Source organism: Psammomys obesus, unplaced genomic scaffold (assembly GCF_907164565.1).
Source record: "Psammomys obesus unplaced genomic scaffold, mPsaObe1.curated_primary_1811, whole genome shotgun sequence".
Lineage (NCBI taxonomy): Eukaryota > Metazoa > Chordata > Mammalia > Rodentia > Muridae > Psammomys > Psammomys obesus.
Genome location: NW_026596234.1, coordinates 1,199,760 through 1,224,047, shown reverse-complemented (window position 1 = coordinate 1,224,047; position 24,288 = coordinate 1,199,760). Strand labels below are relative to the sequence as shown.

Here is a 24,288-nt window from a genome sequence, read left to right as displayed (position 1 = left end):
AAGACCTTTAGGTCAGTCCGTCTGGTAGCTGTGGGGGCAGAGGATAGCAGTAGCCAGTGTGAGCAGTCAGTCATATGAAGCCTGCACCTTGACAGGGGCCAGACCCTCTACCTCACCAGGCTTATGTGGAGCCACACACAAAGCCCTCTGCTCAGTTCTTTGTTCCCTGAAGCTTCATTTCCGGTAAGTAAATGTGTTCTGTAGTGTCACCCCTCCCCCTGAAACCAGTAGTAACACAGCAAGGCAAAACAGAGCAGGCAAGCCATTACATGGCTGTCCCAGGATATACTTATTTCATTTCCCATTTTCTTGATTATGAGCACCTGGGATTACAAACCTACAATGAGCTTTTTTTTTTTTTAAAAACTTGTTTCACTGTAATCCAGGCTAGTCCTGAACTCTTGTCTTTCTACCTCACTCAGGTGTTCACGGGTTCTGGGATTGAAGAATACACCACACCATACCTGGTGAGCTTGTTCTGTTAACTTTTCCTGAGAAGATGTGAATATGTGTTTACCCTATAGGGTGACACTGACAACAAAACAAACAGTTCTACCAAAGTCCAGCTTGGTGGACCAATGAATTGATCAGGCCTACTTACGACTCCAAATCACTGCAAAGTCTCACACCATGTGGATGGCCACCTTATGGAAGCTGTACCATGGAGTCCTGCCTTCAGTTAACTACTTCCTGTATGCTCTAGCATTACACAAGACCATAAGAGAGCAAGGAGTATCAGCACCATTACTCTAGACTGACTATCCTAGTATTGCCGTTTAGTTGCTATGGCTACCAAACCAAGTTCATCTGCACTCTTAAGATGGCATCATGTTATGCTCAGAGGAAAAAGACCTAACACAGTTTTTTTTTGTTTGTTTGTTTTTTTAAGGTAGATACAAAACCACAGTACTCTTTTTGAGACAGGGTGTCTATGCAACCCTGGCCTTAAACTCAAAGAGATCTGTCTGCTTATGAAGCATGTGCCACCAAGCCCTTCTGTAAGCAAGTTTTGGTGAATGTGTAATGCTTTTGGGGAATTATCCAGTTTACTGACAAATCAAAAATAACCCAATAAACCTATGATACTGTACAATCCCAATTTTCTTAATTAAAAAAAGATAATAGTGTTATGGTTGGGTCTGAAATGTCCCCCACAGGCTAAAGTGTTTGAGTACTTGTTCAACACAGCTGGTGGTGCTGTTCTGGGAGCTAATAAAACATTTTAAGAGGGACCTAAGAGGTTGACATTTAACAAGTCAGGAGATGGGTATAGCCCAGCTGTGTTCTAGATCCTGAGAAATGCTGCTTGATTCACTAAATGTGAACAGGACATGTCACAAGCTCTGAATCACAGCTGCTCCAGGCTCCATGATGGATGGAATCCCCCTGAAACCACCAATCAGAATCAGTCCTCCCTTCCATGTTACATTGTCACAGCAATGAGTAAAGTTAGTAATACATAAGGGTACATCAAGCATTACTAAGTCTGCTGGGTGTAAAACTGGCTGGGTATCTGGATCTTTCCTCCACACAACAGTTTTGCTAAGAGCCCTACATATGTATGCCGCTGTGGGAAGCAGGTTTGAGGTATAGTACCCACCAGCTGCCTTCCCAGTGATTGCTGCCCTTGGTATGACTTTAGCCCTCTGCCTCCTCAGCTGTGCATGTCAGGCGTTTCCTAGCCTGATCCATAGCCAGTCTCTACTGCTTTCCCTGGGACAGACATCACTGCTTCCCTGTTATTAGACTTGGTAATGGCATGTCCTGGCTGGTTTTGAAGGGCTCTAGCATGGTAGAGGATACTACTGACACACCCCTAATGGCTCTTTTCATTTCCCCTAATTTGCCTTCTCAACTAAGAGCTTCGTCCACATAACCCTTGCAGTAGGTTTCACAGAGCTTTGGGATAAACGGATGACATAACCCAGCCAAAACACATGGGACCTGTGGGGTAATGGTATCAGTCCCTGACCCCAGAACTTAGGCGGCTGAAGCAAGATTGCTGTGAATTTGGGGCTGTTTAGTGAGACCATCTCAAAACAAAAAAACAACAAAAAAGGTGTTATGGCTGTCAGAGGCAGCTTTGGTGAGTGAGTTGCCTTCAGCCTCCAAATCCCAGGAAACACTTCAGCTGGGTGCAGGTCAGGACCATCTTGCCAAGTTCTTGCTGCACTGGGTAACTATGTGGGGATATAGTAGGTGGGTTTAGGTCCAAGTCTTTGCAGCTGGTGGCAGTCAAGGGCAGGGTCACCAGAGTGGTTGCTCTACAACCAGCTCAGCTCCTTTTAAAAAGCCGGCAGTGAAGGGCTGGACTCTACTCATGGCATCCTACCTCATGTTCCACAGATTGCCTTCTGTGACACCTTCAGGCTTCCTGTATGCCCATGAACCTGCAGTCAGGGTTCTGCATAGGATACCAGCCAGCACATTACTCTCTGGGCCCTGATAACACAAAGTAGGCAGCATCCAACACAGGAAGTTGGGGCTGCCTGTTGGGGGTGGGATGTCTTTGCCTGCACCTGTGGTAACTAGAGGTCAAGGCTGAGTGAAGAGAGAGACAAGAACTCTGTAGATATTTATTCTACTCCAAGTAACAAAACCTATGAAGTCCTGTGTTTCAATGGACAGTGATATAACACTCTGCAATACAAAATACAATGTACAGAAATTTCTACGAAGTAAACCTAAAGAAACACACTTGATTTTATGCTGTGCATTTAAGTTAGAAAATTTTACTTTATATGTTTAAAAAACCTTCACGTCTTACTAGATGTTGAAACTGACACTTTCATGTAATTTAACCTAACGTTTGGGTTATAATAGCAAATATCCCAAATTGCTATTTTTTTCATGTCTTTTCAACTTAAAAATTTGTGCTATAAAGTGAAAAATTCTGTAGTGATGTACAATGAAATAAAAGACTCCAAAGAACAAACGAAGCTTTCTAATTCTCTATCTGAAAAAGTAAGTTTATGAAAATATAAAAGTAACTATCAAACATATTTGCACAGTCAAATAAGGTAGCTGGCCTTCTCACAACATCTTCAGAGGACCTGGGGCTATGCAGCAGCAGCAGCAGCAGCAGCAGCAGAGTAGCCTTCCTTGAAGCAGTCTGCTTCACCACCATCTTCCTCTTTTCCAGATCTGGTACAAACACTACCCCACCCCCCTGAGAAGCTTCCAAACCCATCACCTGTCTGGGGGTCTGTGAATCTGAAGAGAACCACAAAGAGCAGCAATGGGCAATGCTTTTCTCTTATCTCCTCCCTCTGAACTGCTTTGCTTCTTTCTTTAGGCTGATAAACTTGAACATTTAAAGATAAAATGTAAGAATTTCCACTAGGACAGATTATTCCTAATTATGTTCGAGGACACTTCTAAAGTGATGCATTGTGGAGAGCCAGGCTTATTAAGAAGGCTGTTCTCCCACAACTGCAAGCACACACCCCCAGCTCGCCCCCAACAGCATTTTCCATCCAGGACAGCACTGAGAGCCCCTGGATAGGTCTGGATATATGGAAGCAGAAGCAGAGATGGCAGCACAGGGAAACCTAGCTCTAAGGTCCACTGAAATTCTCTTAAAACTTACACCAGTCAAGTTATTGGAAAAGATAACTTTATAATCTGAAAAAAAGCAATATGCTTTTGTAGACACTTTCCCATTTCTGTAATTTTAAATGGAAATAGTTATTAAAAAAACATCAGAATTGTAAAGTTGGGAAATTTTGTAACAAACCATTATACACAAAATTACAGTAATGCCTGTAGTCCAGAATATATCCTGCACATAAGTTCATAGCTATTTCAAAAACTCTTTGCTCAACACATTTTATGCACTTGGCTTTTAAAGGGTCTTTGCCAGGCTGAGCCTATATACACAATAGCTGACACAGGTCTCTGTCCACACAAGCCCTGAGTGCAATGGCCTCTAGGCCTGGGCCGTGGCAGGGCCCCCATCAGAGGGCCTGGCCTCAGGCTTCAGATCCCGAGGGCTCTCTCTGCTCTTGCTGCGGTCCTTCCGGTCCCGGCCTCTGTCCCGGTCCCTGTCTCGAGCTCTTTCCCGGTCCCTGTCTCGGTCTCTGCTCCGGGACCTGTCTCGGTCTCGCCTCCTCTCACGGTCCCGATCGCGGTTCCGGCTTCTCTCACGGCTCCGGTCCCACTCCTTAGCCCTGTCGGTGTCTCTCTCCCGGTCCCTGTTGGAGCTCCTATCCCTGCCTTTGTCCCACTCCCGATGCCGGTCCCACTCCCGGCTCCTCTCCCAGTCTCTTTCTCGACTCCAGTTTCTGCCTCTCTCTCGCTCTCGCCTCCTATCCTCAAATGCCCGGCCCTGGCGGTTTTCCATCCCTTGGGCTTCAGGCTCCTCTAGAGGCTTTTCTTTAGGTCCTGCTTCAAACCGCTCCCTCTGTCTCCCTTCAAAAGCTGGGCTCCTATACTCATGGCCTTTGCCTTCCCGGAACTCTGATGTGGCCCACTGACCGTCCGCCTCGTGTCCCTGTCCAGGCCCAGCACTGGAAGGCAGGCCAGTGGTGGGGCCTGCCTCATCCCATCGGTCCTTCCTATGCTGAGGAGGGTGGCTTGGTAGCTCCAGCAGGGGCCGAGGGAGAGGCTTCACAGGCTGTGAAGATGGGCCTTGAAAGTGAAATCGAGAAGGTGGCTGTTCATTTTTTTCAGCAAAGGGTGCGGGGCCCCTTGGTCCTCCATATGGCAGGGGTGCTGGTGCCCTCTGACCCGCAAATCGTGGTGGTGAGTTGACCATCTGCTCTTCGAACTGCTGGGGCTGACCACCCCGGGGACCAGCCATGAAACCTGGTGCTTGGCCCCTGGGCCCTTCAAACTGGCCAGGATGAGTGCCCCGAGAAGTCTCAAACTGACTAGGATGGGGCCCACGTGGGCCCACAAAATGGCCAGGAGGTGGTCCCCTTTGGCCTCCAAACTGAGAGGGTGGGGGTCCTCCACGGGGCCCTTTCATCTGAGTCAGCAGTGGCCGCCTTTGGCCTCCAAATTGAAAGGGTGCCCTATTCCCCATGAACTGGGTCTGATCAGGCCCTTCACACTGAGCAGAGGCACCTGTCATCTCGTTGTATGGCGTGTCCTGGAACTCCCTTTTCTCTCCATGAGGATCCTTGCGGTCTTCATATTGGGCTGGTGCTCCTCCTCTGGGCCCACCAAGATAAGAAGGTGAGAGTCCCCTGTTGTCCCCATAGGGAGGTGGCCCATGTTGCCCAGAGAATAAAGAAGGGATTGGTGGCTTCTGGACACCAAATCTGACAGGTGGAGGGCCTCTTGATCCATCACTGTTCGGAACATTCTCTTCTGAAAATGAAGGGACTGGGCCCCTAGGTCCAGGGAAACTGGGGCCATGATGTCCTGACTGTCCAAAAGTTCGTGGAACAGGTTCACGCTGGCCAGGAAACTGGGGCTGCGGGGCTCCTCCCCTCTGCCCAGGTAGGGGGAATGAAGTCCCCTCACCAGGCCTGGGCTGTGGCTCTCTGCTGTCATTGGTATCAGCTATTGGACTGTCACTTCTCCCAGCAGACTGAGCACCACGCGGGTCCTCATATTGGGATGAGCCAAGCGGTGTTTCCTGAGACAGAAATGTGGACCCTGAGAAAGGCTCCCTGCCTCCAGAACTAAAATTCTGTGCTTCGGGTTGCAAAGGGAAGCTGGGTGGAAAGGAGGTGCTAGGGGGTGTGGGCAGTAGCACTCTGCGGGGTGGTGCTGGCCTGGCTGTGCCATCCCCAGAAGCAGGAAGGTGGCTGCTGTCCAGGGGTAATGAAACAGAGTTACCAGGGTGCTCACACTTCTGGGTATCATGTTCAGGTCTCAACACAGTGTTTTCACCTGGAGCCCAGGGAACAGCCATTGACTCCTTGGCTTCTGCACCCAGCCCAGGCCCCTGGACTACTGCAGTACCAGCAGGTATCTCCCTGGCAGGCAGGGTGCCTTGTGGGCCAGGTGTGCTTCCTGTGGAGGCTCTGGGAAGGGGTTCATTCTCAATGTTTTCAGCAGCCAGCCGCCTGGCCTGCCTGGGGTCCCTATTTTGTCTTGAGTCTAAGTTGTGGTTGGCACTCACGGCTCCCTGACCTGGGTCAGAGGCTTGTTGTTCTTGAGAGAACAGCTCTGTCTTGGCCAGGGAAGACTTGGGAGGAGGTGACATCAATGCATCTGACACAGAGAAGTGTGCCATGGAGACACCCACAGCAGCCCTCTGCTGCCTAAGGGCTTCTTCTTGCTCCTCCAGCTGCCTCTTTTGCTCCTCAATCTGCTTATTCAGCTCTTCTAACATTTTCTGTTGCTCTACAAGAGAGGCATTAGAAGCATCAGTGGTAAAGTCAGCAGACCTTTCTGTGGAGCCGACTTTCACACACATCCGATTGGGAAGGTCATCAATGGTCACTTTGGCTTCTTCTAAGATGGTCTCATCTTCTGGATCATAGGCCACCTCTTCCCTCTCAGCTGTCTCAGGAACATTTTGCACATCATGGTGGCTCCCTGGCTCAGCAAGCAGGGTATGAAAGGCTTGCTCAGGGTTGTACTCTTCTTCAGGATCATAGGGCCTGTCATCTTCCTCCTCCTCCTCCAGAGCCTTGTCTTTTGAGATCTGACCAAACTGTTGAACAATTGGATCCAACAAAGGAGCTGCTGACATGGTGTCCTCCCCTTTGGCCTTGGAATCCTGATGTGGAGATAGGGTAGATCCAACAGATTCTTTAGTAGAGGGCTCAAATGATTTCTTTTTCCCAAAGAGAGTCTGCAGGATGTGTTCCAGAGGCGAAGCTGTTTTTGAAGTGGCAGAACTAACAGGGGAAGCTGTGGTGGTGGTTACTCCTGATGTGGTGGGTGCTGTAACAGTGCTGGTGGACCCTGGCTTGAGGGATGACAGTATTTTCAATACCGAGGGTTCAGGAGGAGGAGGGGGAGGAGGGGGAGGGGGTGGTGGTGGAGGAGATCCAGGGGGTGTGGTGCTGCTGATAGCTGTGTCTGAGGAATGCACATGGTACTTGGGAGGCTTCTTTTCAGATGGCAAAGCTGCAGTTACTTTGGGATAGACTGAAGTGTCTATTTCTTCCTGTTGGAGTCGAGTCCGCTTTTCATCTGCCTTGTCTAACTCTCCAGCACTTGAAGGACGTTTGACTTTCTGACATATTACTAACCCAAGTATTATATTTGGACGCGGTGATTCAAGACCTGGAAAACAAAACATTTATACAAATTTTAGAATTTAAGTGGAGCTACTATCCTTTTCCAGGGAACTTCAATAGGAAGAAGAGATTCTGTGGCAAAATAAAATTCCAAGTTTGAGAAGCTTATTGAGGCAGAAGGCCGAGAGACTCCAGTCCCTCAATGTCCCAGCATACCCACCCAGTCCCAGCACTAGTAGTTTGAAAAGAGCCCATGATAGATCAGTGCCTCATCAGAAGAGGTGAGACAAACAACCACTAGCTGACTGGCAAGGCTGACAGTGTTTTTAAGTCTTAGCTGTGCTCTCCGGTTTGCCCCTACTGCATGCCAGGAAGAGAGCAGCCCCCTTTTAGCTTTAACATGAGCTGCATACATTAAGTTAAATATACAAAGCTAGCAAATAGAGACTACTTAATCATTAGAGACCAATGACACACAAGCAGTACAGTGGATTTAGAGTCTGAGGTCAGAGAAAATAAAGTTCAATTTAAAATAGAATTCATTGGGCGTTCGCCATTATGAAGTTCCTACTGAGCTGTGAATGGTGGGCACAACTGCTATCCCAGCACTGGAGAGGCAGCAGCAGCAGGACTGAATTCAGGGTCTAGCTGGGCTACTGCCTACTGCTGAAGTTTTAGTAAACATGGAGTCCTTTGCTTCAATGAAGGACAGGGCGTTTGCAAACGGTGGTAATGAACACACCCAGGGAGGAAGTGCTAGGGAGATTCAGGACACACTGCTTTTAAAGGCAAGGAGTTCTGTAGAACAGCGTGGCAAGCCAACTCAGGAATGCCAGCTTTCCAGTGCTGCTTCCCACTGCTGAATGTACAACAAAGGAAGAATAAAAAGATCAGGTCACAAAACTGGTAACTTGGGTTGGGGGTTGGGGAAGACAAGTGACAGAGTACAAATGTAAAATGAAACAAGCTATCAATCTTTTCATACTATTCATTTTACTGTTATAAAAATATATTCATATTATAATCTTCAAGCAATTAAAATCACCAGCAAAAATTTTGTTACTATAAACAATTCCTTTTAGACATATTATGTAGTTAGTTCTAAGAGTATTACAATTCCTAAATTCCAGTAAGGCTTAACACACAATGGGCCGACTGGGACAGCCATTGGGAGCAGGCTACCCAGCCCCCACAGCTAGCCCCCCTCCCTCTTTCCAGGAATCTCAGCGCCAGCCCTCCTGCTTCCTAGAGGGACAAAATTGGGTACCAGAGAAAGAGCTAGGAGTCAGGAAACAAAACAAAAACAAACAAAAAACCCGGAGATCAGGCAGATCCCGTTGAACATCACATCTAAATTTCTCCACTTAGAATGTGTGGAAGGCTATCCATCAAGTTTGTTTTCTAAAGAGACATTAAGGGGGTTTTAAAACAGCAGCTGCTATTTGCTTCCAAGATACTACATGGTTTGTTAAGATCTATAGTTTGGAATAATTGCTAAACCAGTTTTATAGCCTTTCTGGATAAATCTGTAGAAAATGGCAAAAGCTTGCAAGCTTGGGTTATGAAAACTTGTTGGAACATTTGGGCCTCAAGCTTAAGTTTTACTGGACAGCTCTAAGCCAGGCTTTTTATAATTTGATACTAGGAGGCTGGTTGGGGGCGAGTGGTGGGCTGTGAGGGAGGAACACAATGCTAAGGGCTGGGGGCTCTGGTGTGATGAAGCAGCGTGGACAACTTAGTGCTGACCACTAGTCCTCCACAAGAGGCCTCAGTCCAGACCTCTGAAGTGCAGGTGATGGTCCCTCCACTGTAGACTCCTGCTTTAGTAGTCTTCCACTGCAACCAATACCCAAAAGGAGGTCCAGGGTATTCATTAAGAATAAATGTGCTCCAACACAGCAGGATGCTCCAGAACCTACAGTAAGCTGGTAGTACGTTAGTGTTGATTTTCTGCTAGTTTTGAGCACAGCAAGCTGCCTAGAATGGCATCTTTGCAGTAGCTGTTTCTAACCACCCAGCCATCATGTGCATACTACAGGGTTCCACAGTCTGGTCCATGTTCTGTAAATGCCTAACCTCCTCAGAATGCATGGCCCCATTCTGAAACAATTGTCACTGCCTGACTTGTGTATGCCAACAACTACGTAAGTATCTGTAAGGTATGGTGGCTGGCTCATATGTATTATCCACTTAGGAGTCTGAGGGCAGGAGGATCTTCATCAGTTCAAGGCCAATTTAGACTATATAGTGACTTCCAAGCTAGACTGGGCCAAAACCAAAACAAGAAACAAACCAAAAAACTAATCCAAACCAACCAATAAAACAAAAAAGCCCACCCCAAATCCAACTGTAGCTAGCACCCTGGAAGCAGCTTCATCTTGTGAACAATCAAAATTCAATTATTTGTCTTGGGCCTTGGAAGTATCTTCACTGAGGAGGACATGTCCCAGTTAATGATGCTGTTCCATTGTGTATGCAAGGTGTGACATATAGGAAATATCAATGAAGGTCAAAGGACCCAAGTCCCCGTCTCTACCCCACACCTGGAAGAAGAGCAGTGGAGGTCCAGGTTTCTTGGGGTCCACTTTCCAGGCTTGCTGCATTTTGTCAACCATCAGGTTAAGAGTTCAGTGTGGAGTGTATGGCATGAGAAGCAATGGTCACCCCAGCTTCAGTACAGATGAGAGGTCCACAAGAGCCAGCCACTAGACAGGATGGCAGTTACTTACCACCCTCTTTTGGGGCTCTTATGAGGAAAAAAAACAATGGGAGACTGACATACCAGATGCAGTTAAAATGTGCTGTCCTACTTCTACAAAGGATACGTTGTTTAGTGCCGTTTCATGTGTATGAGAGCAAGCCCTTTAAGCTCCTTGTCTGTTCCATTTTCAAGGTGCAAATGTCTAGCCTTTGGAGTCAGGGATATCAGACAGGAACAGAAAAACCAGAAAAGGGTACAACTGGAAAGGTGTGCCGGTTAATTTCTTGGGATGTGTCCAGATGTGTCAGCAACAACTGCAAGGTGTACCTGGAGACAAGCACCTGCTTCTACAGATAGAGGCGGTGCTGAGACCTGTGTACAGCTGACTCCTGTTGACCTCATATCTGTCAAATTGACCTCTATCCCCAAATCTAACAGTATGTTCAACATGTTCAAAGATGAAACCCTTTTATGGTCTGAATCTGTCAAAACAGAATGTTCATACCTGCTGGATCAGAAACTATGTGGAGACTTTAGTTATGACTTGGACATACTTGGCAAATGAGGGGAACTGTATACTTCCCCACCCACTTAGCACACACACACTCATGCACATGTCTTTCCTTGACTCTGAAACTCTAAGACCAGGGTAAAGCCACTGCACCCAGTGTATGCTTGGGGTAACAAGGGCGCTGTCCATCTTCTTCCAGGTGCCCAAGAACAAAGGACATTATGAAGCATGCCATTCTGCATGCCCTCTGCTGTGTACCACCTGGCAGGACACTGGGAGCCCCTGTACTACCAGAAGAGAGTTATGCTGGCTTACAAGGAGCAGAGGCAAACCTAGGGCAAGTGGCCGTAGCTACCACATGGTTCCAAGTCAAACAAACAATGACCAGTTTCCATGATATATTTTTATTGATGTAGATCGACAAAGTAGTACATTCCATTCAATACTGTATTTGACTTTGATTACAGTTTCTGTGCAAAGCTTTGATACATACACAAGAAAACTGAGTGCTTACCTGTTAATGTTTCAAAGCATAGAACTTTCCAGCTAATTGAATTGTTTAAAGTAAACACAAGGACATTGGAGTTGACACTCCATGAGGAATGCTTTCTATGTACAGACACATGCCCTTTCCCTCAGAGCACCTGAGGATGGATTGGGGGAAGAGACTGGTTGCATCCTGAGTGAAGTGGGGAGTGCAACAGGCACTGACATCAAAATGAAGCTCCCTTGGTTTCTCCAACCCAGCAGTGGGCCCTGATGAATATGAGGTGGTACATGGATTTTGGACTCAGTACTGTCAGGGCCCAGCAGAAGGGATGGGTTCCCTGTAACTAGTCTTGCTCCCCTAAGGCCACAAGTTGCCTGAGACCCTGTTGGTGGTTTAAGATAGCATCTAAACTAATGTGGAGAGGACGGACAGCAGGGTCAGAATGACCTAGACTTTCTAGCTGTCCTCTGAATTATCCATTCTAGGTATAAACATCAGTGTCTGACAGAATAAGACCAGACAGCATTTTTGTGGATAATCATTATAAAAAGCACAAGGTCATTAGAAAACCCAGCAGCTCAGAATGCACTGACTGGGTCTGTGAACAACACATATTAGGACTAGAACCGAATGCTAGCAGGGGGTGTCCTGAGGGTGTGGCCTTCCTTCAGCACAAGAAAAACTGATTTCAAGAGGCCATTATCAGAAACTACTCGGCTCTGAGTTCAGATGGAGAGGACTGTGGCTCCATGTGTAAAAACAGAGGCACAGAAACAAGTGGGTCACTCTCCGGCAAGATCCTATCTACTCCCATCATGCTCCTTTGCACGCACACTATATGGGACTACTCTACTTGGGCATAGCAGGATATTCTACCTGCTGGGACAGCAGCTCAAAGATAGAGCTTCACTACTGTCAGTGTAAAGTCAGAGCCTTTACACTGAGAGAGAAAGGCTTTAGGTACATAGACCAAGCTCCAGTAATTTCCTAGGTATGTGCACTGCCCCCAGCTTGTTGGGTAGCTGGTACTCAGATGGGGCCACAGGTCAGCTCAGGAGACAGAGCTACCACCTATGGATGGCACAAGGTATCTAGGGCTTCTGTGACGATTAGGTGCTAAGAGGACAGGAAAAACCAAGCCAGGAAAAAGGCTCTAGCCTAGCCTTACACACATACAGTACACACAAGCATAATGACAAACACACACACACACCCCTACACCTAGAAAATGCCAAGTCAAGCCATCAGTACATAAGGCAGGTCGAGTCCAGCCACAAGCCTGGCCTGGGCCAAGGCTGTTTGCACCGACAGTGTGCAAATACCACACAAGTAATTGTGACATTATCATTAAAAAGTATTTCAGCCCTATAGTCCAATGTGTATGGGAATCTGCCTATCTTTGGATTGTTCCTTCTGTATCATGGCCTCAGAAAGTGTGCCCTCTACTTGGCCAGCCTCTGCACGTGAGTCTGGGTTGTGAGTGGCCATCACTTAGTGGGACACAGTAAGCCAGGACCCAACCTCTGTAATTTTGGAAGCACAGTGTGACTTGCCCTTTCCTAGTTGGCTATCCCACAAACCTGCACCCAGATGACCACAATGTATGTGCTATTACTCTGGTGGTATCACTTCCTGGCACTGGCCACTGGGAACCTCCTCCAAGTCCTATTTGGTTAAGGGTCCCATAAACCCCCGATACCCATGTACTTTGCAGGCTTCTCAACACTCCAGTCTGTCCTCATTTGGCAATGCTGAGATGAAGATGGGATAGAGAATATGAAGGATGAAGGGCTGCTTTTGTTTATATGCAAACAGGAGGCAAGGGATCTAACTCACATTTCTGCAATTAAAGGTGTGCTTTTCCACCTGAAGGGAGGTACCCAAGGGGCAATACTTGTCCTCACTACAGGCACCATTTGTGGACATTTACTCCTACCCGCCAGCTGAGACACATCTAAGTGACCGGCCGCTCTTCACACGGACAGGTGCCAAGGATCTTCACTTCCAGGAGAGCTGGATACCTTTTTCCCCATGGTCATGAGTGGGCTGAACAGAGCTCTTCACATGGCTGTCATCAAGCACTTCCAGGACACCTTCTGCCACCCAGAGGGTGGCTTTTTAGCTTTTTTGTTTGTTTCCTTGTTTGTTTGTTTTTTTTATCCCTAATATGGCTTCACAGAACACACGAATGCACTTTGCTTTTGAAATGTGCTGGGGACTAAAATCATTTACTGAGCATACTCAGTAACATTTAACCTAGCATTATGACACCAAGCAACATAATACCTTAATGTGCACATACTTTGAAACTACAGGCACAGGTAAACCCATGCCACAAACTAGGAGCAAGCTGTAGTTGGCAGAGGACTGTGCTTGGGGCAATGGGCTTGGGTCTTCAGTATCCCAGCCAGTTTATGTGTAGTTGTGGGGCTTGGAACATTCAACAGCTACCTGTATGATAGCACATTAAAGAATATTTTGCACATGTTAAACCCACTGACTTTTAGGTAAGACTAATCCTCTGGGGACATGTCCAAAGAGACCATTTTAGGCACCTAGTGCCAATTCCCTAATTGAAGTCATGAAAACTCCTTGAAGTTGCTTAGCAGAGCCACACACCACGGGACTAGGCTCCTCAGTGTCATATGAACCCCAGCTAGTGTTTCTATATATATATTCTACTAAGCAATACTTCTAAAGGAAAGACCAAATCTAAATAGTTTGCAAAAAAAGAAAGAATTTACTACAATACGTGCAGTGACTAAAAGGCACTGAGATCCTTTTCTATGGCACTGTTAATAGACCACTCAGGAATCAAGTCCTGTAGAAAAGCACCTTGGAATGAAAGAGGCCAGCCCACTTTGCGCAGAGTGGCAGTAGTAATAACTTTCTTTCTGGGGTAGAAGGTACCCCTGGATCTAGGGCAAGCCCTATCTTTCTTCTCTAGGTCTGGTCCTAGGTCCTCACATTTGAACAGCTCCCTGGTCTGAGGCAGCAAACAATTTGGTTGTAAGCAGTGAGTCAATTTTTATGTTAGCTGTGATACTTTTAGAGCTATGTGCTTACATTTCAGAGAACAGCATCTCCTGCCATGCATGGTTCCACGGTTGTCCTAATCTAGTTCCTGGGAGTTTGGGCCAGGAGGCAGATGTCCCTGTAACAACCTAGGAGGACTGTGTCAGAGAACTGTACGGAGATTAGCTGGACCTAATCACCTCCCAGAAACTGGGTGCTTACCTGGGCCCTCAAAGGGCAAGAGTTTGGATGGTACAGGGTCCTTAGCACTCAGTGGAATCAGGTACAGGTCCTTGACATGCCTGTTGTTATTAGCTACAACCCCAAAGCGGCCACGGCTGCTAAAATAGGAGTAGAGAGAGATGTAGGCAACTTCTTCCTCTTCTGTGGCAGGATGGAAGCGAATCAGACAGAGCTCCTGTAAGGCAAACAGAGCACAAGGAAACATGCTCAACCCTCCTTCAGATGCAGACCCTAAGGCACAATGTCTAACAATTCTGACCTGACTGTCACAGTCCTATTGCCTGTTCATTAACACAAACAAAGCATAAAGAACACAGGTTCCAGTTAGACTACTCGGCTGAAACCAATCCCAAAATTCTCAGTGAGTAGTTATGTACAGTTGTCAGCTTAGGCATGTCTGACACCAAGAAAGTTTTCACTATTCCTTTAATGACACAGGATCACAGCAGACCGGACAGACCATCAACAGGTGCCATCTGGTTATCTCCACACTAAGAAGGCAGGATATATGGTTTACCCACTCTTCTGAGCCTGTTTTTTTCAAAAAACAAACAAACAAACAAAAAACCTCACACATCACCTGAAGCTGACCTAAGGGATTTCTTAGAAGTCAAAGCCTGCATGTGAGCTAAGACTATGTCTGAGCCAGGATGCCTCCAAGTTCCTACCTTCTTTTCCCTTAGTCAAGAAAGAGGGAATGCACTAACATCATTAGGATAAATTAAAAAAACAAACAGTCAAGTATACCGTCACATCTTATGTACTTGTAAACATTTTCCACATCCAGTAAGCTAGAAGCTGGTTACAAGCCTTAGCCCAACAAAATGTAAAATTAAAAAATAAAAAGTTTAAGCAAACACTCTCCCACTGTTGCACAGACCATACTGTGTGCAGGTACCTTGGACACCGATGACTTCAGCTTGCCGACATAATCCCAAACTGTCTTTGGAGCAATCCTTCCACCGATGTGGATGGTGTCTGGCAAATCCTACACCAGAAGAGCATGCAGTTAACACCAGAGCTGCAGTCTTTAGAGACTGACACAATAATCCCCAAATAGCAGACCACACAACAAAACTGTAACTTAAGAAAAGTGTCAGCTAATGCCAGGGTGGGAAGGTAACCGCATTACTTCCAAGGATATTACGTTCAGAAGCTGAAGCAGGTCAAATATGTGGAAACACCTAAGCAAAGAACTGGGATGCCTGATTTCTGGTCCACATTTCTGCTTCTAGCAATACCACATAACCTGCTGCCACACCACATCAGGACAGCACAAATCTGAACCCTTCTCAAGACAGACAGACACACACACACACACACACACACACACACACACACACGTACACAGGCATACAGACAGATAGGGAATGGGGGAGGAGGAGGGGAAAGGACTTCTTGGCTCTAACCTCACTGAGATAATCCAAACACCCAGAGACAGGATATGCCTTAGTGACAAATTTCGCTACACTCTGCATATTAATAAATCCTTTCCAAATCGTGCTGAGTCGAGACAAAAAGAGGGTTGTGTCTCCTTCTGGTGGGGATCGTGATTCTGAAATGCTGTAAAACCAAACCACAAAAAAGTATTAATTTCTTTTTGTAGAAAGAATATTTCAAAGTATGGTGACTTCATATTTAAGAGCAAAAGAGAATCCCAAGGTTGGTGGGTTCCTCTTACCAAGCAACTATTTAAGTCATAATAACTTAGACATGTGGTTAAGAAAATAAGTTAAACAAATTGGAATGGCCATTAAGTTAAAAACTTTGTATTCAAGACCTGAATGACAACTAAATATTAACTAGGCATCCAAGAAATGGAGCATTTTCAGGACACTAAAGATTTTTCAGGTTTGATAACCCAATCACTATCTTCCCTTGTTAGTCTAAGGCAAGAGTTGAGGTTTGCTCAGACCCCATCCTAAAAACACACCTCGTATTTGGTGATGGTGGTACTGACAGGTATCTTGAGTCAGGAGAGGAGGACGGCTTAGCCAATATGGACTTGGGCACCACTGCAGGAGTCAAAGCAGGCTTTAGCATGTCCAGTTTGGTTTCTGATGTCTGGGTGTCCAGGTGGGCTGCCATGGAGGCTGTGACTGTACATGACCCACTCAGAGCAGTCCTGGGGTCTCGACCACACACTGTGACTGTGGTGACCACCCCACTCCCACCAGAGACAGAAGAGGGAGAGAGGCCATCCAGTGATGAGGGCTCGGAGTGGCCATCACCTAAAGGTGCAGGGAAACACTTTCTCTCCTGGTTCAGACTAGATATACTCTCCGGGTCTGGGTCAGAGGCGTTTTCAGGCAGTGTCTCTGCAATTCCTTCATCAGCAGTGTTAGAAACTGGATCAGATGGAGAGCTGTCATGCCTGGGCTTCAAGTCTTCTTTCTTAGCAGAAGCTGAAAGCTTTTGCTTTTTAGGAGCTGGTTCATCCTCTGATGATGGAACCTGACCTGAACAGTATGAGGTGTGAGGAAGACACATTCAACAGCACAGCTCAATCATGTGTAGGGAATAACTTAATAAAAACACAATTACTGAAGCTACATAAGCATCAGAAAGCTACTGTCTAAACGTAGCTTGAATACAGCTACCTTTAGAAGAGCAATTTTAAACAAAACCAAGTTCTATCCCATTTCCAAAGTTTCAGCCCCTAGATTATGCTCACCTGTGCAGATTTTACAGTTTAAATCAAAAAGATGGGCCCGATGCTGGCTTGTTGTGTCCTTTAGCATGCTGCTGAAGACATCGAGAAGAGGTGCTGTGCTCTTTTCAGGGGCAGCTCGCACTGACTCTTGTTCCTACAAGTGAAATGAAAGTAGGTCTTGCCTTTGTTGTTTTCTTCAGATAATGTCCAGCAATGACCTGAAACTTCTGATCCTCCTGCTTCCATCTAGATCAGTGGTTCTCAATCTTCCTAATGCTGTGACCCTTTAATATAGTTCACGTTGTGGTAACCCCCGATCATAAAATTATTTTTGTTGCTACTTCATAACTGTAATTTTCCTAATGTTTTGACTTGTAAGTATTTGATATGCAAGATATCTAATATGAGAACCCTATGAAAGGGTCGTTTGACCCCAAAGGGGTCTCAACCCACAGGTTAAAAACCACTGATCAAGAAACAGGAAGTGCCAACACATAGCTCAAGTAGGTGATTTTTCTAAATCCAATCCATCTCCAAGTTAATAGAGCAAACGATGAAAAACAAATGGAGAGCCAGGCATGGTGGGGTGGTGGATGTCTTAAGGCCCAGTACTCAGGAGGTTGAGGGAAGTAGATCTCTGAGCTCAAGAACAGCCAGATCTACAGAGCAAGTTCCAAGACAGTCAGAGCTAGTCAGAAAAACTTTTTGTTTTGAGAAAGCACTAAACCAAGCGTGATGGACCAGTCTTTAATGCCAAAATTCCAGAGGTGAAAAGTTTTAGGCCAGACTAAGCTAGAGAGTCTGTCTTAATTAAAACAAAACAAAACAAAAAAAAAAAAAAAAACAAAACCCTATCATCCCAATGAATACACACAGTGCCACCATGCACACACACTTGTTCAAAGGCCTGTGATGTTCTCAGAGACTTAAGGAATGTGAAAGCAGACAGATGTTAGCTTTGGTCTCTGCAAACAAAAGACTTCAAATCCTTACTTCTGAATCTGACACTGGTGGAGAATCTTCCATGTCAGGAATGGTTTCTGGCTTAGCAGTGTTCTTCTTGCTTTCATTAAGCAACTTAGTCCTGGACTCTATCACCTACAAAGGACAAAAACAAAGCCTTGGGTTCTAGGAAGAAAGAATATCTATCCACCCTACAATTAGATTATTACTTGACTTCTAGAAAAATGAAAAATCTCCAGGGCACCAGGCAGCCATCCTCCTTAGCACTTACAGATTTTGTGGGCTTCTCTGTCCACATAGAAAGCTCTTTAGACACAAGTTCTTCAGGCTTCATCCTCACAAGTTTTGCCAAGGAGATTTCTTCTCGAAGAACACGATGAAAGAGGCCCTATTAAAAAAAAAAAAAAAAAAAAAGCCACCTTTCATTTCCTCATTCATAAATTTTTAGTGATATTGATTATTCTGGATCAACATGAAGAAACAAAGTAGCATAATGGGAATCAGATAAACCCTGAATACTCTAAGACTGAACCACACACACAGTGCAGAAGTACACCTTCAACCCACTGTGTAGCGGCATTTCTGGAGTAGGCAGTATTGGCCAGCTGTGAGACAAATTCAAGGCCATCTGCAGATTCTATGCCTTCTCAGAATCACAAACCATGAATTCAACTTGAAATATAGGTTAAAAAGTTTGAAGCCAGGTTAAGTGATACACCCCCATAATTTCAGCACCCGGGAAGCAGAAACACAAGACTCTGCCTGAAAAAAAGGAGTTAAAGGCCAGACCATACAGCCCTTTTATCTTAGCACTAAGGTCTGTGATTGAGGTCAGCCAGAGACACAGTAAGACCCTGACCACCTGCCACACATACAAAAAGTTAGAAATAAAGGCAGGGATAGATCACTTCTAGGAGATGCAGCCAAAGCATGGGGGTTCTAAAACATGGAGGTTTGGAGAATGCTGTTCAGAGTCAAGAGAAGACTTGAACAAGTCCCAGCAGCAAAAAGAAGGGGAGGTATCCAGCTGGCATGGTTAAGTACCTTCAGAGGTGGCACATATCATTGGCTGAGGAAGAAAGCCTAGGGAGAAAAGGTTGCTTGAATCTTTAATCCCAAAACTTGGAATAGGCAGAAACAAGAGGATCACCTAACAATGAAGGCAGCCTGGTCTATAAGATGATCCTACCTTGCCCTCCACCCCTCCAGAAAAAAAGTTACATCAGACATCACTGAAAATTGGGATGAAAACTTTCAGGTCAGTGGGCAGTGATTTCTTAGCAAAATCTAAACTAATCTAGTAAAATGGGAAAAGAGGGGTTATAAAAGCTAATAATGCTAGTTCTGGCAGGGATGACGACCTGCAAAGATGACAGAAAGGATGCATACATCTCCAAATGACAGACAGGTGGTGGTAGCAAATGTTTTTAATCCCAGTTCTTGTGAGGCAGAGGCAGGTAGATCTCTTTGAGATTGAGGTCAGCCTGGTCTACAGAGAGTTCCAGGACAGCCAAAGCTTCACAGAGAAACCCTGTCTCAAAAACCAAAAAACAAATGAACATCTCTAAATACTGTTTGATATATCATTGTGAAGCTAACAGAAATGAAGGTGAAGGTCTATCCTAGGTCAAGAAATCCCATCATCTAGTTGGAGGCACACAGACCTGATTCTTAGGATCCTTAAGGTTGAACATGATGCTGCGATATTTGCTCTTATAGCGATTATCAGTAACCTGGAACAAGTTAAACATCTCCTTCTCAATGTGGAGGGCAATTTTTCCTACTTCATTTTCTGTCATTATTAAGTCATCGCTGTCATTGACTCTGAATAGAATGAAAAGAGGGATTATATAAATCAGGGGGCACTTGCCTAATGGGGAATTCCAGAATACTATCATCAATGTTACATCTGTGAAAGGTATGACATATACAATGGCCCACCTTTTCCACAAAATCTCTTTTAAGGAGCGCCTTATGTTTTGCCGAATTTGCGAATTGGGCTGTGATGGAGCTTGACTCACAGGCCCAAGGCGTCCCGGGGCGGGAGCAGATGCAGAGACATTGGCAGACATTGGCTTCCTGACAGCTCCCACCACAGCAACAGAGCCAGGCAATTTTTTGGAAGCAGCTGCTACAGGTGTTGGTCCTGCCTGCCTGGCAGAAGTGCTTGATGGGGTGGCTGAAGGCCACGGCCTCTTGGGGATGGTGCCCTTGAAACCTGAGGGCAGCTTCTTAATGGCTGGTTTGGCTCCTGCCATGTTAGCATAAGGAGGAAGCTTCTTTGGAACGAGATTTCTAGGTGAAGTCTGTCTGCCCACCAAGGAGCCTGGAGGAACTGTTTTCTTTGGGACTGGGACTGCTCTGTCCTCGATTCTCCTGTCGTCTTTCGTGGCTAGAAAGCAGAATGCAAACAGAGTGAGGTATGGGCAAAACATACAAAATTGCAAGTTGACATTACACCATGTCCATCCTGGAAATAGCCAGTACAACTGAGCAGTTAAAACCAGACATGTTTGCAGATTTTTAAACTCTCAAAGCTCAGAAAGGCTTTTGTCATAGTATTTTACGGTAATTACTCTTTATTTCAGAAAGAAAAAGCTTTCATGTATTATTACATGAAGCCTTTTACTTCAAACAAGCCAATTATCAAAGGCTCCAATTAATCACTAGCTAAACTGTAAAACTAAAGGACGAACTTGCCATAAAAATAGGGTAGATTTACAGGATAATTTTCATTAACAAGTTAAGGTGTTTTTGTGTGACCTTAAAAATTCTTTTCAAAAAGGGGAGAAAAAACAAACAAACAAACAAAAAAAAAACAAAACAAAACAAAAAAAAAAACCAAAAAAAACGATCCTCCACGAACAGCCAACCCTGAGGGTCCTAGATGTTGATCCCTTCCTGTCTGCAAAGGGAACACATTACTTCAATTGTAGTTCACTGGAGACACTGATAAAAATATGTACTGGTGATGTTTGCAATATAGCAAAGATCAGCCAGCCTATTTTCACACCAAAAGTCAGATGCTAAAATAGAAAATTTCAATGGCTGTCTATTCCTAATGACTGTAAGCTTCCAGGGTATCTAGTATTTCACATGGATGTCCGCTGGCATTTATGTAAAAGAAATCAGCACAGGCTTTTTTCTTGAGGGAGAGCCAGGGAAGCGATGAATACCAGATGCCAAAAGCAGTGATGTCCATTTATACAAACTCCCACTCCCACCACCCCTCACAATTCTCTCAGCAGAATAAAATGACAACCTCTCATTTTAAGTGCTTGTCAAATAGCTTTGGTTTACATCAAAACTTCTACACGCTAGTAGGTAACCAGTTTAATTAAAATACCACATCAAGAACTCACAAGATGTCTCAAAAAGGCACAGCCTAGGTCATGGAACTGAATGATGCTTATTCAACAAATTGACCAATAGCCCAAGTGGTCAAACGAGGGAAGTTAGTATCTGGGATCATGTAGTTTAGGACTGCTGTCTTACCAGCAAGAAACACCTATAAGATGGCTCATCTAGATAGGTAGTCCTTATACAATGGTGTGCTGGCAAATCCCCCACACTACACAGGCAGTTCTAGCCATGCCTGAAGCATAACATCAAGATCATAGATGAGTACTTTCCATCTTCTGCCCCAGTAATAATTTCCAATAACCAGGAAGGTCAGAGAGCTCAGAGAAGAGCAGAAAACAAATACAAAAGGAAGGTCACTTCAACAAACTGCTCTAGGTATCTAGTGACCCCACCAAGTACTGTCAGACCTGGCCACCAACCTGTTCAAGGGTTGGAACCTGTACCACTGCCATAAGGCTAACTACCAAGTGGCACAGAAAACCGAGATGATGCAAATCTTGTAGGGCATCTGATCCAACTCCACCCCAATGGCCCTTTGTTAAAAGTAGCCTGTCTGTTCCGAAGCATGCCAATCCTCAGCCTCAAAGCACTTTAGGGGTCACATCTAGCCAAAACTCTCACATTTTGTTTTTCTAGATGAGGGCAGGAAATATCCAAAGGCAGATTTGTAAAAAATGAATAGTACACTCTGAACAATGGTATATACTTTTTACTGCCAAGGACCTATTTTTACAATACAGTGTATAAACATTCCAAAAACAAGGAGTACAGCAAGCTTCCCATTGATAAAGGTCAGTACCCAAGGACTCTCTGCAGTAGCAGTCTATTTCTAATTCTTGGTTTCAGGGGCATTCAGCAATTAACCGGCATGTCTAGTTGTTGGGTTATGGGAGTGGGGGCAGGTCAGTACAGACTCTTTTGGTTATGAGACGTTGACACTGGGCAGGGGTATGGTAAATCTGTGTATTAGATTGTCAGCTGTCAGATGGGAGACCTAAATTCAGCTGTCTTCCACTCTACAAAACTAGGTATTACCAGAACCTCAACAAAGCCTCTTCATATAGCAGTGACAATGTGTTTTTCTTGTTTACAAATGTGGACTTTAAAACCACAGGTTCCAAACTCTTGGTTTGACTGTATTTTGGCTATTCCTGACACTCCCAGAACACTTCTGCTGATTTGAGAGCAGTTATAGCCAAATGCCATCTATTACTAATATAATTCTCTAAGTATCACCCGGGAGTTTTAACTCTAGAGGTTTCTGCCCATTTAAGGCCAACTGCCAGGACCCTTTAGCCACACTCCCAGCACTACATGGAAGCCGTTATGTAACTGAATTGGTAAATGTGTGCCATAAATGATAGCTGTCATTAACCATTTGCCTGTCAGCACCTTGACACATCAAGCCTTCTTTTACTTTGGAGGGGGTCAAACAGGGCAACAATTATGCACTGCAACTACTCAAGGGACTGGCATGCTCCTCTAGCCCCTATAGGTAGGAATAGCACTGAAACTGATTTAGGGGATCAGTTGCTGCAATGCCAGCAACAGGAGTTCACTTTCATTTTTGAATAGGGCAATAAATGAACTTGTAAACACTTATTCCATTCCCTACCACAATATAGGGTTTCCTTCTACATACTGGACAAATATGTGTTCCACTGAGTCCTCTCTTTCAACTGCGTAATTTACTTTTAACTAAATAGTAGTGACCAATAACCCTTCTTATAAATAGCATTTAGCACTTTACATTGTGTGTGGCTTTCTCACCTGGTGAGCAGAGCCATACCTGGTACCACTAGGCAAAGGTTAATGCCTAGTTCCCACCCATCCATCCTGCTAGCTGAGCCATCTTGTTAGAAGTCTCTGCCCTCTTGTGGGGTTAAAAAGATATTGACCAACATTAAGTGACAGGAGAAAAGGGTCTCCAGTGGTGCTGACCACTACCCAAGGCGAACTGCTGCCAAGATCGGTTCTTTGTAATGGAAACTAAACTGCTTCAAGCTTGACGGGAGTACAGGAGATTGTTCTGCATGGGAGCACAACACACTACTCTCACACCGTGGGCTCATTAGTAAGGACGCTACAGCACTGCTGCCCACCAGGTGGCAGTAATGATCCAGAGGAAAGAAGGCATGAGGGAACAAACTGCTCATATGTTCTTCCAGGGCAAAACCCTGCAACCCTCAAGTTGAAACGTAATTGGGGACAGGTTCCAGATGCAGGGCAGGGATCCAAATCTACAGTCCCAACCATCCCAGACATGCTACCTGTTGACTGCCAGAAGGTTACTACAGTTGTCCCCATGCAGGACACCTCCTAAGGGGGAAACTGCTTTGAGAATAGTGACCATGACCAACCAGCACCTGGAAACCAGGACACTAGTTGAATTCTGTGGCTCTGGGCCACATAACATGGGATTTCCCATTGCTTCACTGTACTTTTCAGTGAGGTGGCAGTACCAAGTGGAAATGTTTTTGCTGTTGCTTCTTGAACATGCTTAAGTATCTCTAAATAAATATGCCTGTATCCAGACCTCATGCACATGTCATCTCATGATTCAGAAGGAAGGACTATAAGGGAGAGGTGGCCAAGACTATACTGGCACCATCGTCAAAAGCAAGCTATCTTAAAAAAAAAAAAAAAAAAAAAAAAAAAAGTTTATCTTTGTAGCAGTTACTGATTTCCTTTTATATATGAAAATGAGACCTGGACCAAAAGCAGCACAGGTTACATTAGAGATGCTCCTCTGATACCCACTGGGATCACAATGACCCTGTAGAGATCCTCATCCAACTGCTATGTTCTAGGGGATGAAAACCAAGTTTTTATTTACTGATGTCCAGTATGACTTCCATCTTAACGCAGAGGAACTCTAAACTTGTAAATTCTCTTAACCATTTTACATAGTATCTTGAAAGGTTTAAGTTAAATCATGTTGGACTGGTAATGCTAATAATTTCTTACATTAAGGCACTAGAATGCAGTGTGGTGAGGGCCAGGTGGGTGTATTCTGTCTGCCCACCTATGCGGAAGCGGAGCTGCTGCTTCTCAGATTTCCCCAAACACACCAGGCACAGATGACTTCAGTAAAGTTCATTTTAACCATTATTTCTTTGTACCTAAATTGTTTACTGAAACATGGCAGTAGCATGTTAGAACAATCCATGCACCTTCCCTAGACCCTCCAGACCGGAAGAGTCCAAA

The 24,288-nt window shown here is 45.2% G+C and overlaps 1 protein-coding gene across 3 annotated transcripts in view; it reads right to left on the bottom strand.

Moving 5' to 3' along the window:
* Positions 1-2,562: 2,562 nt before the first annotated feature.
* The window catches only part of Dido1 (death inducer-obliterator 1), a 54,364-nt gene continuing 32,638 nt past the window's right edge, over positions 2,563-24,288 (bottom strand). For all 3 annotated transcript variants that reach the window (XM_055596148.1, XM_055596147.1, XM_055596149.1), the window contains exons 7-16: positions 19,660-20,110; positions 19,383-19,542; positions 17,990-18,106; positions 17,749-17,853; positions 16,777-16,909; positions 16,036-16,561; positions 15,512-15,665; positions 15,001-15,090; positions 14,082-14,277; positions 2,563-7,188 (exon numbers count right to left, since the gene is read on the bottom strand). In XM_055596148.1, the coding sequence (XP_055452123.1) occupies positions 3,929-7,188; positions 14,082-14,277; positions 15,001-15,090; positions 15,512-15,665; positions 16,036-16,561; positions 16,777-16,909; positions 17,749-17,853; positions 17,990-18,106; positions 19,383-19,542; positions 19,660-20,110 (5,192 nt within the window). In that variant the 3' untranslated portion in view covers positions 2,563-3,928. The remainder of the gene's footprint in view (positions 7,189-14,081; positions 14,278-15,000; positions 15,091-15,511; positions 15,666-16,035; positions 16,562-16,776; positions 16,910-17,748; positions 17,854-17,989; positions 18,107-19,382; positions 19,543-19,659; positions 20,111-24,288) is intronic.